The 16,065-nt window shown below is 52.8% G+C and overlaps 1 protein-coding gene across 5 annotated transcripts; it reads right to left on the reverse strand.

The window, feature by feature from the left end:
• Positions 1-335: 335 nt before the first annotated feature.
• On the reverse strand, positions 336-14,580 carry KLHDC8A (kelch domain containing 8A). 5 transcript variants are annotated; one of them, XM_054087465.1, is made up of 8 exons: positions 13,349-13,484; positions 12,793-13,070; positions 6,502-6,568; positions 5,912-6,344; positions 4,474-4,638; positions 2,461-2,676; positions 1,963-2,064; positions 336-1,744 (listed from the first exon to the last, which is right to left on the reverse strand). In XM_054087465.1, the coding sequence occupies exons 4-8, from the start codon at positions 6,285-6,287 to the stop codon at positions 1,551-1,553; spliced, it is 1,053 nt and encodes a 350-aa protein (XP_053943440.1). In that variant the 5' UTR covers positions 6,288-6,344; positions 6,502-6,568; positions 12,793-13,070; positions 13,349-13,484; the 3' UTR covers positions 336-1,550. The 5 variants fall into 5 exon arrangements, with proteins under 5 accessions (XP_053943440.1, XP_053943443.1, XP_053943439.1 ...); XM_054087468.1 differs by lacking the exons at positions 12,793-13,070; positions 13,349-13,484 and adding an exon at positions 14,453-14,580; XM_054087464.1 differs by lacking the exon at positions 12,793-13,070 and having other exon boundaries at positions 13,349-13,423.
• Between the last annotated feature and the right edge of the window lie 1,485 nt (positions 14,581-16,065).

Below are 16,065 nucleotides of genomic sequence, written 5' to 3' on the forward strand. Positions count from 1 at the left end.
GCTTCCAGTAGGGAAAGGGGCTCCAGGAAAGCTGGGGAGGGGCTCTGGATCAGGGAGGGCAGGGAGAGGATGAGTAGGAACGTTTTTCAGCTGAAAGAGGGGAGACTGAGATGAGATCTTAGGGAGAAATGTTTTGCTGTGAGGGTGGGGAGGCCCTGGCCCAGGGTCCCCAGAGCAGTGGTGGCTGCTCCATCCCTGGAGGGGTTCCAGGCCAGGTTGGATGGGGCTTGGAGCCCCTGATCCAGTGGGAGGTGTCCCTGCCCATGGCAGGGGTGGGACTGGATGGGCTTTGAGGTCCCTTCCAACCCAAACCATTCCATGATTCTGTGATTCAGGCTGGAAAAGATCTCGAAGCGCATCCAGTCCAACTGTCATACCAACAGCACTGTGTCTACCAAACCATGCCACGAAATGCTACAAATAGACATTTTTTTTTAACACTTCCAAGCAAGGAGATTTTCAGTCTGGGTCCCACATTCTCGTAGCATCGCAGCCACCACAGGCTTCTCTGAACCACACACCAGGCTTCTCTGAAGACAGATTTTAATGGTGTCACTGCTCAGACAGGTCTCCTGCAAACTGCCTGGGAAGAACAAAGCCAAAGAGGAGGCGAGGGCTGGGGCCTTCTGGCTTCACTGCCAGCAAAGCCATCACCAAAGCCACTGCCCAGCCCCTGGTTAGAGAGCTCCACAACCAGAGACAAAGTTCAGTTTTTCTTCTTTCTTCCAGGGCTGAACAGAAGATCCCAAATCATTAAAGGGGTTAAAATCCAGTTCAGAATCTCATAGGTTGAAGCCATCTCTGCATGAAATCCAGCAGAGGCAGTATCTGTGCTAGTCTCGTGCCAGAAGTGAGGTCCTTCCTCTAGACGAAACAGTTCCTTGTCACTCACCCCTTCCATGAGCATTGGCAGACCCTCACTCCATCTCCTGGCAAAGCGATAGTCAAATGCTACAGGTCTGCAGGAAAAGCCCTGCGAGGAAGGCAAGAGAGCAATTTCCCCAAGGCTAGGAGTTTCCCTTGCTGCCAGCCAAGGGGATCTGTGCAGGGAAGCACAGCTTCCAGGCTGCTTGAAGTGGGCAACATCATCACAGTTCTCGCTGAACCACCATTGACCCATCTTCATCCTCCTGACACCTCCAAACCCATCGCCTTTGGTCAGGATGGCAGCAGGGCTCACCCATGCCATGATCTCCAGAGTCCTTCCTGCTGGCCGGAGACATGGCACATCAGCTCTGCAAGCAGTTCCTTCATCTGGGTTTCCCCGCAGAGATCTGAAGGTGACCAAAGGGGACTCCTGGCCAATGTCTCCTTCCCTCCATGGGGCTGGAATGGCAGCATCTGAGAGGGAGAGGACCAGCAGCCCTGGCCGCAGGCTCCTGCCAGCCATGGTTCCAGAGCAAGGCTGGGTTTAGGTATCGACTGACAGCCGAGTTGCCAGGCTCCTAGGGCACCTTGGGTGGTTCTCATCCAGCCAGGAGCTTCCCAGTGCCACCACCACCACTGCAGCAGGCAGCGAGGGGCAGGATCCTGTGTCGGGCAGGAGCCAGCTAGGAATCGGAGAGGCACAGGGCCTCCACGGCACTGCTCAGACCCTGGCTCACCCCACCGACAGCCAGCAGGCAGTTCCGGACCACGATGCTGGAGCAGGCGCAGCGTGGGGTGGGCATGGGGGGCAGGCTCTCCCACTTGTTTTTCTCAGGGTGGAAGGCCTCTGCAGATTCCAGGACAGTCGGCTGGTTTCCTGGAAGAACAAAGTGATATAGCGGATCAACTGGGAAGCACCAGCAAGCATCCTTTGCCTGCTCTGGGACAGTGTCCCTGCTCCAGACCCCATCCCCTTGTGAAGCCTGTGTTCCCTGCTCCCTCAGGCCAGCCAGGGCCAGGATCTCTACCCTCTGCAATGATAACTCTTGACTCACGGATGGTTTTAAAGCATTATCACCATCCCCAGTGCCTCACCTAGTCCCCCAGCCACGACAACTCTGCCTTTCAGGTAGCCAGCCACAAAATCTGCTCGCCTTTTCTTCAGGTAGAAGGAGCGCTCCATCTTCATCCAACCACCTGGGAGAGACAGGACAGACCAGCCGTTGCAGGAACATCCCCTCCTAGGAAACCATGTGCCTCTCCGACCTCCTACATGCTTGTAGGAGTGTAGTTTTGCTGCTGCATCCTGGGTTGATAAAACCCTATGACACATGGGTCAGCTTTGTCACCACCACATCCAGGATGGTGCTGTTGAACCCAGGTGCTTCCAGACCATGGCTTTCCCCACTGCTGCCTTGACTTGTTTATGTTGTTGGGTGACCTTCCTCTAGGCTGGGCTCAAGGCACCAGCGGTCCCAGGACTCAGCAGATGAGAGCTCTGTGCTCTGCAAGGACAGCAAAGCCCCAAAGCACAGCCTTGTGTGCCACCCACACTATTCCTGTGGAAAGGACAAAGCTGACACAGGCCCCCACCTTGTTCCATGTCAAACACATCCACGGTCCTCATGAACTTGGGCTGCCGGTAGAGCCGTCCCTGCCGCAGGCCACCAACACTGAAGAGTTTGTCTTCTGTGGGCACGAAGCTGGAGAAGGCTCTTTTGTTGGGGATGTTGGGAAACTTGGTCCATGACCTGGTCTCTGTGTCAAAGACCTCAAAGGCATTGATTGCGTATTTGGACTGCCTTCCACCTGGGGCAGGGGAGATGGAAAGAAAAGGGTCAGCTTAGCTTATAGAATCATAGAATGGGTTGGGTTGGAAGGGACCTTAAAGCCTGTCCAGTTCCAATCCCCATGGGTAGGGCACCTCCCACTGGATCAGGAGCTCCAAGCCTCATCCAACCTGGCCTGGAACCCCTCCAGGGATGGGGCAGCCACCACTGCTCTGGGCAACCTGGACCAGGGCCTCCCCACCCTCACAGAAGAACATTTCTTCCCAAGATCTCATCTCAATCTCCCCTCCTTCGGCTGAAAAACATCCTCCCTCATCCTATCCCTGCCCTCCCTGACCAAGAGCCCCTCCCCAGCTTTCCTGGAGCTCCTTTTGATCCTGGAAGCTGCTCCAAGATGTCCTCAGAGCCTTCTCTTCTCCAGACTGAACAACTCCCAACTCTCTCAGCCTGTCCTCGTACAGGAGGTGCTCCAGCCCTCGGATCACCATCCCGACCTCCTCTGGACTCGCTCCAACAGCTCCATGTCCTCCCTGTGCTGAGGACTCCAGAGCTGGATGCAGGACTCCAGGTGAGGTCTTGCGAGAGCAGAGGAGAGGGGAGAGCTTGGCTCATGGCAGCAGGAACGAGAGGAGCCTCCCAAGGCAGGCTGAGAGTGAGCTGCCAGCTGATTTGATGCCCCCAGGTCTCAAGTTACTTGGATGAGAGCCTGCTGAGCCAGGTAACTTGCCATCCTTGTCCTCCCTCTCCTTTAACTGCAGGTTCCTATCATGAAAATACTCTCTTTTTCAGTGCATCGCACCCTCTGCTTCCCTCCACGCCAGCAGCAGCGAGCTGCTAGCACAAGAAGGTGTTTAATATGCACCAGTTTAATCAAGACAAATTCACAGCAGAGCAGGGATCAGCGCTCAGGCAGCCTTTGCAATTCAAATGCGTTCAGCGTCAGCGCGATCCAGCAAGCCTTGACCTCACTGCCGAGCTCCTGATAGAGCAGCAGAGCCCGAGCAGCTGCTGCTACCACCACCACAGACACGTATTATTCTTCCCCCCCATCGAATGCAGATGAATACAGCTATTCTCAGCTCCCATGCTCAGTGTGCCTTTGAAGGCAAAGCCTGTGCTGCTCCCAGGCCCACAAACCATTTGCCAGCAGCAAGCAAACTGCAAAATAGATCAAAAAGCCTTTTCTTGTGACCCCTAAAGAGAGTCAGGGCTACCTGGCAGCTTGAGCAATCAGGACTCCCGCGTTTTCATCCTGATATGCCATTTGGCCACAAGCAACGCTTCTTTGCCTTAGTTTCCCTTTTCCTAAGGCAAAAATAATGAAAATCATCCCCTGCAGAAGGCTCGCTCCGGCATTTCCCAGCTACAGCAAGGCTTCCCTCTGCCACAGGCAGGCTCTTTGTGAAGCTGTGTGGTACTTTGCTGATACACAATGCATAGAAGCATTTTTACTCACTAGGTGAGTCCAAGGGCTTTTATCACAGACGCGGGCATGCAAATGGAGCAGACAAAGCCCAGCTGTACCTTAGGCTACCAGTAGCCACGGACAGGACTGGGACAGGGCAGACCTGCGAGCTCCTGCGGTGTTCAAAGGTGCAGGGGCTCTCATTGGTGCTCGCTATGGAGCTGTGAATGCAAACCCACCACCAGCCCCACTCGAAACCTACAGCTTCAAGCTTGTTATTTCTGAATGCAGGAGAAAGCAGGCGGGGATGGAGAGGAAAACCCCCAAAAGCCTCTTTCAGGGAGGTTTCTCAGCATTCAGACCAAAAGAACGGCTGCTGGAGGAGGAGGAGGAGGCAAGGCTGCTTCTTACCCAGCACGTAGATCTTGGTGCCTCGCAGGAAGGATGTGGCAGCGTACCTGGGCGTGGGCATGGCTGCCAGCGACACCCAGATGTCCTTGAGCATGTCATAGTGCTGCAGGTAGTTGTGTGGCCGCAGGTCAGATCCCATCCCACCAGCCGCATAGACTCTGTAGTCTGGACAGGGCCAAGAAGCAAACCCCCCACAAAATTATTATAGGAGAACATCAGGAATACCCCCTGCAAAACCACATGTGCCATCATATCTGATCCAGTGAGAGGTGTCCCAGTCCCAGGGGGCTGGAACTGGCTTGAAGGTCCCTTCCAACCCAAACTCTTCTGTGATTCTGTGATACGATGGGAACCAGAACTGGTCACTTCTGCCTGAGTCCTTGCATACATCCTGAGCTCCCATCCCTGGGGCAGAGGGGAATCCACCAACATCTGGATCCCCTCAGCGAAGCCCTCCCTCGCCTGCTGGTCCCAGTGCTTTGCATGCGGCCCAGGACATGGTAGGTTTCTGGGCTGCAAGCACCCATCAGCTATATCCATCTCTGGTTAATGGTAAATGTGTGTGGCTCTTCAAACCAAAATCCTACCTGCATGCTCTCCTTCAATGAGCACTTTACTCCCCAGGCTACCTTCAGGAAAGCAGCAAGCGCAGCCTTGCCCTCACAGGTAGCTGAAAAAGCAAAGACCAGCCTGTGTGCTGCAAGGATTTGGGCAGCTCTTTCTGTTCCTGGCCTCTCACACCAAACTGACCCTGCTGCATCAGTCAGACAAGCTTATACTCAGAAAGAAAATCATCTCCAAGGTGGTAAACATTATTTTTAAACATTCCTTGACGGTAGCTTTTAAACCCACTTAAGCAAACAAACCAAGCAGCTTTCAAAGAAACTGTCTGGAGATTAGATCCGTAATCCCAGGCACTGTGGGAAACTGGCTGACCTCAGGCACACTGCTCAGGAGCACAGTTCCCAGCCCCTGACTCTTCAAAGCACAGCAGAGTACGCTAAAGGAAATCAATGCTCTACATCTCTGCTTCGAAATTAAAAAATGAGATGGGCTGATAAGGCAGAGCCTCAGACATTTAACGAGGCCCATTTAAGGCAGTGGTTAAACTCACAGAGGGGAGCACTCCAGGAGCCCCCCGTGAAGCCAGCTTAGAGATCCTGAAGTTTGGAGCCATCCAAAACTGGTACCAGCACAATCATGGCCATCATGGCTCCAGAGCTGACGATATAGAGCAATCGCTGGGTTTATCTGCTTTTGCCCACCAACATATTTGTCTTTAGCAGCTGGGAAATAAACACACGGGGTTCAACTTCTAGAAGCACAGATGTAATCCTGCATCACTGCCCAGAAAGCTTTTATACCTGATGCATCAACCAACGCATCTCCCATCCCACCTGCACCCCTCCCTGCCCTGGAAGGATTGAACCCTCCTTGCCTTTTGCTGTCACCGAGATGCCCATGGCTGCCTCTCTCAGCGAGTTCCTCTTCTTCCACTTGCCCTCATCTATGTTGTACATCTCCACTATCTTCAGCGGCATCTGATTCATTCCGACCCCTCCTATTACCATGATCCTCTTGCCCAAGTTGGCCACAGCCACCCCAGCCCGAGCCGTGGGCATGGGCGGCAGCGACGTCCACTGGTTGGCCTCGGGGGAGTAGACCTCAAAGCAGTCCATGGGGACCCCGTTGTCATCGCAGCCCCCGATGGCAAACACCTGCCCGCCAGCTTCCACTAAGGTTGAGTAGACCCTGCGGCTCGGGAGCGGGGCCAGGGTCTTCCACTGGAAATCTTTGGTATTAGCTAACTCCATGGTGGCTGGTGGGACAAGGCAGCATCGGTCCCTGCCCGCGGGAAGGGGCTGGTTACGCTGCAAAATAGAGCAGAGAAATGCCAGGGAAATACAACAGAGAAACACAAAGTGCAAACACCATCCTCCTGCTGGTAATGCTGCCGGCAGCGGGAATCAGAGCATCCCCATCGGTCCCCTCTGCCACCCCCCAACACAGAGCAGCAGTGACTGGTACCTTTCATTGCGTCTCCGTTAATCCTGCAGCTTCAGATTCGCCCGAGAAGCTCATGCAGAGACTGATCCTAAAAATAAAACAAAACAAAGGAGAAGGAGGAGGGGGGAAAAAAAAAGCAAGAGATGTTGGAGGCAGTTTGTCATCCTGTTTTCTGAGCATCCCCGCCCCCAAGCGACATTCAAACTGAGGAGGCTGCAAGCCGCCTGCTCACTTCCTCGGCTGTTTTCCTGTTTTCCAGGGAACTTTTCCTCGCATCCTCCTTCTCAGATGCGAATACTGCTCTGTGTGCATCCTCCTGCAGCCCCTGGTTGGGAAAGGCGAAATCCAGCACTCGCCCCTCTAGCCCTGACCCAGGGGCTGTAAGGGGTCCAAAGAGCAGCCCAGGGTGAGAGGTTTTCTCACTGGAAACCCACAGTCCTTTTCTCCTCTCTCATAATAACTATTAAGCATGCAGATGAGATTAATTAGTGCAGAAGGACAGCAAGAGGGCAAACGGGAAGGAACAAAGGCAGTGGCTTTCTGCTGGAACAAGATGCATCCTGCACTGAGCATAGGATCATAGAATAGTTTGGGCTGGAAGGGACCTCAAAACCCATGCAGTCCCACCCCTGCCATGGGCAGGGACACCTCCCACTGGATCAGGGTGATCAAAACCCCATCCAACCTGGCCTGGAACCCCTCCAGGGATGGGGCAGCCACCACTGCTCTGGGCAACCTGGGCCAGAGCCTCCCCACCTGAACAGCTAAACGTTTCGGCTTAAGATCTCATCTCAATCTCCCCTCTTGCAGCTGAAAACTGTTCCCCTCATCTGATCCCTGCCCTCCCTGATCAAAAGCCCCTCCCCAGCTTTCCTGGAGCCCTTTTCATACTGGAAGCTGCTCTAAGGTCTCCCGAGAGCCTTCTCTTCTCCAGACTGAACAACCCCAACTCTCCCAGCATGCTGTCATACGGGAGGTGCTCCAGCCCTCGGATCATCTCCGTGGCCTCCTCCGAGCACGCTTCAACAGATCTATGTCCCTCCCGTGCTCAGAACTCCAGAGTTGGATGCAGGACTCCAGGTGAGGTCTCACCAGAGCAGAGCAGAATCCCCTCCCTCGACCTCCTGCTTTGGATGCAACCTAGGACACGGTTGGCTTTCTGGGCTGCAACCTCCGCATACAAGTCTGAGCTGGCACAAAAAGGAAGCAATCCAAGCAGGGCTGTTTATTTTACCTTATTCTCCCAAACAAATTTCGGTAGTCAGCTAAAAATAAATTATTGCATAAAGGACGTGGTTAATAAACCCAAACACGCTCCTTGGGCTGTGACCCTCCCGCAGCAGGACCCTGTGTGTGCACACGCGCACATCCCTGGCCCCGGGGGGGCTGCAGCACAAAGGAACACAAAGCAAAAATAAAAAGCAGTGGCAAGGCAAGCTACCCTTCGCATCTTCCCAGCGGCAGAGGAGAAAGGGGCAAACAACAGATGAGATCACCAGCTGCTGCTCTCGCCTCCCTTCAATCCCTTATCATCTGATGTGCATCAGTGCCCACAACTGGATCAGCTCAGGGATTTTTGCCTGGGCAGCTTAAGCAGCTCTGGACTACTGCTTTCATGAATAATTTATTTCCTTTCCAGGTGAATTTTCATGCATTACCATGGATAAACTCAGCACAGGCCAGCAAATTAGAAAAGCAGAGCCAGCTCCTATTTCCAGGAGCGTGACAGATTTGCATTCCAATCTCTGAAGTTGTTTTCCTGTGCCTCAGTTTCCTCAAGTATAAAGCTGATGCCAGACAGCTTCTCTGCTGTTGTTAAGGCTGGTCAAAGCTTGAGCATAATTGTCTAAATTTTTTTTTCAACATACCAGTGCACAAAGTGCAAATCACAGAATGGTTTGGGTTGTAAGAGACTTTAAAGCCCATCCAGTTCCAATCCCCTTGCCACAGGCAGGGGCACCTCCCACTGGATCAGGGTGCTCCAAGCCCCATCCAGCCTGGCCTTGGACACCTCCAGCATCACCTGAATCTCCCTGGAAGGCGATGTGAGGGCTGTGCTGAAGGAGCTGAGAGCTGGCAAAATGTGCTGACCCGACACCCCTGCACGCTGCAGCCATATTCTCCTCTCCCAGGCAGTGGGAATTGACACTTAATTATACCAAACAAATTGGAAGCATTAAGATTTGTTTCTTAAATGGCTATATTCAAATCAAAATGAATGCTAATTGCTTTCCCATCAGAGGGGATGGCAGGCACGGTGCAGAGCCCACCTCACACTCAGCTCTCCCATGTGCAGGACAGATTCAAGAGCTCAGCAAGCAGCACAGCACACACACACTCCCCCTGGTCCTTGCCAAGTGGCTGTGGGGCACAGCTGGGCAAGGAGAGCCCCACAGTGCCCCCCAAGAGGGGCTACAGGGCTCTGGTGGGAGAGGGGGACCTCCCAGGGCATGGGGCTCAGCTCCCTGTGCTGTAACATCCAGATCCTCTCTCTTAAGAGAGGTCATTCCTCACCCCCCAGGTTACATCAGGCTCATTTTAAAGAGCTCCTGGCTTAGTAGCATTTATTACCTGCTGTGATTTGTGATTTATAAAAGTGATGCACCGGTGGGTATTAAAGTGATAGATGGAATGAACAGGGGGGAGAAATCTCAGTGCTGCTTTTGCTTTGCTTCCTATCCCTCCAGGATTTAGAAGTTTTGCCACTCCAAATCTGCAATCCCCTCAGCTGCAGAGGGCCGGCTCACGGCTCGTATGGAGTCAAAGCCCACCCTACAGCCCTCAGAGAGTTCTTTGGGCTGACGCACTACCCTAAATATTGCATTGCTGCCTGAGTGCAGAGTGAAAAGGGATCCTATTTACACCTCTCCACACTGAAGGAAATACAAAAAGGCACCAGAAGGTACAACGACACGAAGGTACTCCCAGATCATCTGGTTTTAATGCTTATTTTGAGGATTATCTACCCCAAGACATCTTTGTGTGCATCCCTAGTCACGCTTATGCTTAACCCACATGCTCCCTTCAGGAGGGAACTCGGGGGTAGAAACAGAGACCCCAAAACCTCACCCAGGTGAGGCAGGTGCAGGTGCAGCTCACTGTGAGAAAATCCTGCACCGTGTTTGTCCAACTTGCTCTGAAAATCCTCCAGCACTTCCACAGCCCCAACAGCAGATCACAGAGCATCACCCGCTCAGACCCTCACTTCAGGAACAGCATTCATTTCAGGGACACCACACAGATCCTGGATCCTGTCAGACAGATCCAGGCCAGGCTGGATGAGGCTTTGTGCCACTTAATCCAGAGGGCGGTGTCCCTGCCCATGGCAGGGGATTGAACTGGATGAGCTTTACACTCCTTTCCAACCCAAACCATTGCATGATTCTATGATCCAGGAGACAACCACGCTTCTTCCTGATATCCCATCACAAGTTCACCCTCTGCATCAGTAGTGAGGCCCTGGCTTTCCATCACTGGATTTGGGGATGGGTCAGACGCAGGATGCCTGTCACAGCCTCATCAGGAGCTGTGTTCCCAGAACATCACTGCTCCCCATCTCGTTTCCCACCTGCCAAACGCCCACACACTCCTTGCTGTCAGCGAGAGCAGGTTAAAAGAAATGCAGACAGCCACCAGCCTGACAGAGAAGCCTATTAGAGAAACTTCCTTTCAGCCAAAAAAAGCACTTGTACTCACCTAAACATCACACCAGATAAGCACAGGGCAGTCCTACCATGTGCTGGCCAAGATGAGAAAAGGGTCTGCAAAGCTGAGCTGAAAACAGCCTGACATCCAGCCAGCCTCACCAGCCAGAGCGGTAACGCTTCCCACTGCTCTGGGGACAGGCGTCACAGGAGAGGCAGGAACAGGGACAACAATATGCTGGAAATAGCACATCAACACAGAAGAAATCACAGCTCCTGCTCCTCAGCACCAGGCAGGAGCGAGCAGCTTTGTTTCAGCTCTGTCTTGGCTGTCTGCACTCTATTAAATAAAGAGCAGGGAGAGATGACACAGCACAGACAGACAAAAGGAAATGGTTCACTGCAGGGATCCTATTTCGGTCCCAAGGAACAGTCCTGGTACGAGGCCAGGAGGGGGACACGGAGGGGAGGTCCCCAGGAATTTGACCGGCTACCAAGGAGGGTGTCAGGCAGAGCCCAGCGCTCCCCTGCCTGCCTGCTCTGGAATCTCTTCCCAGTGCAATTCCAGGTTACAGCAACACTCCTGTGCTTTCCTAGTGCGGCTCCAGGCACAGGACCTGATGCACCGTTTGGGGCAGGAACAGGTCCCTGGGAAAGGTTAGACCCCGTGGCTCAGCTCTTCTGCTCCCAGTGTGACCCCAGACCACCCAACACCGCTCACCCGCTCCGAAGGGCAGAGATGCAGAAGGTGAGAGGTGCCGGTATGGGATGCCACGAACAAGGTCCAAACTCACCCAACATGGGCAGGATCTCCTGCTCTCCCCAGGGCTGGGTGCTCAGTTCACCCATTCAGGAAAACCATCTGCTCCGAGGTCAGCTGGGAAGGGGACAGACAGGGACCCCACATCTGCCCCTCCGCAAAAACCCAGAGGTAACTACCTGCAGCTGGAGCTCCATCATATCACAGAAACATCGCGTAAGGGCTAGAATTAGGGCTTTTGTCCAGACATAATCAAGACCAAGGGATGAGAAAGGACTAGAAACATGGTGACAACCTTCTTTATGCTGTTCCCACCTATGCTGGAGCTGAGCAGGATACAGTGCATCCCAATAATACATCAGAAAGTTTCAGATGCAGGAGCAGCACCTAAACCTCCCCGTTAGTCACTGTAATTGAAAGAAGCTGCTTTTCCTGATAGAAGCACGTAAATGTGATGGTGTAACCACCCTTTGCGCTGTCAGATAAACAACCCCTGTGTGCTCAGGTACCAACCTTTGCAGTAGAAAAACAAAGCGTCCTTGTTCTAGCAAAGACACGGCCAACAAGAACCACAACTGTCACAGGGGTAGGTTTTCCAGGAGGTCCAAATCCACCTTTCCCTCTGCTCACCACCCAGAAGAGAGCTATAAGTGTCCCCTCCTCCAGGGAGAAAGCTCTCTTCTCTGCCACTCAGTGAAGAATAGATTTTCAGTGGAGCCCAGCACCCCAAAACCCCATTGTACAGAGAGCTCAGCAGTCCCACAGGCACAGATCTCTTCAAATCCCCACTGCTTTTTCATGGCTCTGAGTGGGACCAGGGTCATTGGAAAAGTCTGGCACCTTTGTAACCCCCCCAGCATGGGTGAAGCCTGAGCTGCCATCCCAAATGCTTGGTCTCCCGGGGGTCCCACCTCCTGGTCTCCTGGGGTGACCTGCAGCAAGCTGCCGTGTGAGCCATCCTAAAGCCATTCCTCAGTGGTGCTTAGAACAAGGTATGGACAATCTGCCTAAAAGCTGTGACTATTACACACTCCTAGCCCGCAAGGTCATGTCATACCAAGCCCAGGTTTTCAAGTAACTCTAACTTTTAAGCAGAAAAGGCTTTAAAAAAAACCCAAACACCTTGTATCTGGGGTCTCTGGTGCCTTTACTTCTCCCTTGCTGAAGCCTCAGCAGCTGAAGCTTTAAACAGAACATGCATGAAATGTTCAGTCTGGTATTTCTGACCTTTCTTCACACTGAATCAAGTTTCCTTGCCATAGTAACAGCTACCCAGAAAAATAACAACCCAAAAATCCACTGCCTTTCTCTGCAAATTACCCAGCTGGCAATAAAAAAAAAAAACCAAAAACCCAAAACTGTTTAGTTTAAAGGAAAGAAGGAAAGCATTGCAATTATAAGAGAATTAATTGTACCAAGCAAAGAAAAAGCAGCAGCACTCACAAGCAGTTTGCTTGATTCCTTCTGTTCCCGAGCATCCCTCCTTGCAGCCGTACGGAGGTGCAGTTTGCAGGTGAAGACAGCACGCTGTGACCGAGCCGATCTCCTCCCCGGCTTCACCCCTTCCCCCCGTTCCCAGCCCCTTGAGATCATTTCCAGCCTCATCATGGCAAATGCAATTTCCTGCGGTTGCTAATAGGAGGAAGGCAGAGAGGCTGTGGAAGGAAATATTCCACAGCTAACAGCACAGCGGTTGTGCATCAGAAGCACAGGAGCTTTAGCTACGGGACAGGGACAGAAGCTGTTTCATTTTTTTTTTTGGCACTCATTAGCACAGGGATAAAACCCAGATCATTCTTTTTTTTTCCTGGGTCGGCTGAATAATTAGCAGGAGAACGTATGATTTATTCACATCACAGTTTGTCTCAAGAGAGAATTATAATTTCATTAAGAGGAAAGATAACCAACCTGGGAGACTGAAGGTTATCCCTTCTCTGGTCCAGCTCCCAGCAGCATCCTGCGTCTCCCCCTCCAAAGCTGCCCCTGCTCTCTGTACAGAGTTTCTTTCTCGCAGGGGCCAAACAGAGAAGGTCTTTTTCAAGCCCTGCTGTGTCCCTGGTTACTATAAAGCTTCTGTTATTCTGTATTTAGGCTGCATCCCTCCAGAGGGAACGTAGAGAGCTTGGGCCAGATCTCAGTTGGGGGTAGCTCAGCACACTCCCCATCCCCACCGGAGCTGCCAGGGCCTGGGAGGGCAGAGAGGCTGAAAATGTGGACTGGGGAGACTACAGTGTGTGTGAGGGGGAAGCAAAAACAAAGTAAGGGAAGAACATCCTCCTTAACCCACTTTTTGGGAGAGAAACACAAAGTCAAAGCTTTGTTTCTGGTTCCTCACTAAGAGCCTGGCCTGACACCAGGAGAAAACTGTCCTCCAAAGCATCCCCCACCCCAATAACCCGCTGACCTCCAGCGAGGAACTCCCTCCCTCCTGCCAGGAGAGCTCGGAAAGCTCAGATGTACTCACAGCTCCCGAGAAGCTGCTCCAAGTCTGGGTGGAGCATGGCTCTTTGCTGGAAAACCTCTTCAAGTTCAACCCCCAAATCCTTGGCACCCGCCGAGCATCCTCCTCGTCCCCAGCTCCCTCCCTGCACCCCGCAGCTCTGGCGAGGGGGATGCGAGCAGCGATGGGAGCAGGCAAGGATTGAGGGCAGCGTGGGAGGGATGTGAGGAGAGAGAGAAAAAAAAATCAGAATAAATCCAGCAGCCCTAATCTTCACCCTCCCAGGGATGTCGGACAATTAAGAAGGATGGTGTTTCCCCATCTGGTCTTTTCCTCCGTGCCAGCAGCCGGGGGTGTGCGTGCGTGCGTGCATACACACTGCATTACCAGACCCATACTTAAGCCTTTTATGGCTCCCCACGCTTGCAGAGGATGTTCTGTAACAGCGGCTCTCCCCCCGAGGGGGAGACAGACAGACAAAAATAGGGGAGTAGGAGCTGGAAAGCAAGAGCTGCCTCCGAAAGGAGAGAGAGACCCAAATGCGCTGTTGTGGTGTTTCCCAGGACCCCACTTTGGGCAGGGCTGGGGGTCTGCTGCTGGCTGGGAGCTGATGGACTCCGCACTGCAGACCGGGAGAGAAGAGCCCAATGCTGGGGTGCACATCTGACACGTGCTGTGGGGAAAACACAGCAGGGGTAGGTAAGGCAGCAGCAATCCCACAGCTTCTGCTTTCTGTAGCTCTGGCTTCGAGCATCCTGTGAAGGGGATAATTTGTTCGGAGGTTGCACACCTCAAACAGCACTTGGTCTCCCGCTTCCAATCCTACCCATCATCCCAGGCTTTGGCTTCCCTCTACTCCGCTGCTAAAGGTGTTGCAGAAAAGCTTTGCAGAAAAATTATTTCTAAGCAAAAGCCAAAAGTGAAAGGTCCTTCCAATGCATCTCCCACCAAGCTTCAAAGCTCCTCCCCGGAGATGCATTCGCAGCTCAGCCCAGCAGATGTTTCCAATGCTTCAGGAAGCCCCCGAGCTCTGAAAGTCCCTGTCATCCCTCGGGCTCTCTGCTCCTTTCAGCCTTGGGCTCAAAGGGCTTTCTCCACAGGGTGTCTTTGGGCAGGGCTGGTACTCACCCAGCAGCATCAGGTGCTCGAGCACTCCACAGCCTTTGAAAGCGCAACTCCAGAGCTGGAGAAGTCCCATGTTTTCAAGACTTGATTCTCCAGTGGCCACTTGCTGGCAGCCTGGACCAATGACAGTCTCCAGAGGAGGTCTCAGTTTCAGCCCTGGCTTGCAAAAGCCCGTTGGTGTTGACCCCAGCTTCGAGCCTGTAGTGATCGAGAAGGTTTATTCCTGCTGATGGCTCATGCTGATTGAGCTAGGAAACTATTTTAAAGCAACTCTAACCATAAAAGAAGAAAAATGAGCAAATCAGCAAGAAGTGGAGTCAAATGATTCTACATAAAGCAAATCCTCATCCCCTACCAGCTATTTTAATCTCTTGTTAGCTTTCCAGTGGGAGGATTCAATTTGCATTGAAATCAAAACCTCAAGCTCAGGGCCAATCTAACATTAAGATGTTCATTACAAAGGCATTCACCTCTCAAGAAATTCTAAAAGACCCCATCAAACTGGATTTTAACCGAGGGGCTTTTAGCAGCCTGGCATTATTGGACACTTCATATTTGTAAATTATTATTTACCAGACAGTTCACAGATGAGTTCTGAAGGAAGGATTCCAGCAAGCTTGCAAGCACCCTGCATACAGCCCAGGAGGCAAAAAAGAACATCAGAAAAGGTCTTCTTGAAGAAGAGCTGAATGGAAAAGCTCAGTTTTGTGGAGTAAAGAAGCACAGGGAAGGGAAGGGGATGCTGTGGGAGACAGCCAAGGGCAGGCTGAGGAGATGAGCTGATTTGTAGCTCTTCCCTGTCCCTACGTTAAACCACAGGGCTCCTATGCTGGGCACCAGCCCAAAGCGGCCCAGTGATGGACAGCCTTTACGGGTGATGGGGGAGAAGGGGCTGGGGCGGATCACAGCTGGCCCTTGCAATCGCATCACGCAGAGGCTTCTGTTTCAAAAATGATGGTAAAATGCGGTTTACAATTCCCACCTAAACACACCCAGCAGGTTGAGGGAGGGGGGTTATGCCACTCCACTCTGCTCTGCTGAGACCTCACCTGGAGTCCTGATGTCAGCTCTGGAGTCCTCAGCACAGGAGGGATGTAGAGCTGTTTGAGGGAGTCCAGAGGAGGTCACAGAGGTGATCCAAAGGCTGGAGAACCTCCCATCCAAGGACAGGCTGAGAGAGTTGGAATTGCTCAGCCTGTAGAAGAGAAGGCTCCAGGGAGACCTTAGAGCAGCTTCCAGGACTGAAAAGGGCTCCAGGAAAGCTGGGGAGGGGCTCTTAATCAGGAAGGGCAGGGACAGCATTAGGGGGTATGGTTTTCAGCTGCAAGAGGGGAGATTGAGTTGAGATCTTGGGGAGAAATGTTTTGCTGTTCAGGTGGTGAGGCCCTGGCCCAGGTTGCCCAGAGCAGTGGTGCTGCCCCATCCCTGGAGGGGTTCCAGGCCAGGTTGGATGGGGCTTGGAGCCCCTGAGCCAGTGGGAGGTGTCCCCATGGCAGGGAGTGGAAATGGATGGGCTTTCAGGTCCCTTCCGACCAAAACCATTCCATGATTCTATGAAGATCGGGTGGTGTGACACAGACCAGGGCCCTGGTGGAGCTCTGCCAGGAAGATAATCT

Source organism: Cuculus canorus, chromosome 24 (assembly GCF_017976375.1).
Source record: "Cuculus canorus isolate bCucCan1 chromosome 24, bCucCan1.pri, whole genome shotgun sequence".
In the NCBI taxonomy this organism is placed as follows: Eukaryota; Metazoa; Chordata; class Aves; order Cuculiformes; family Cuculidae; genus Cuculus; species Cuculus canorus.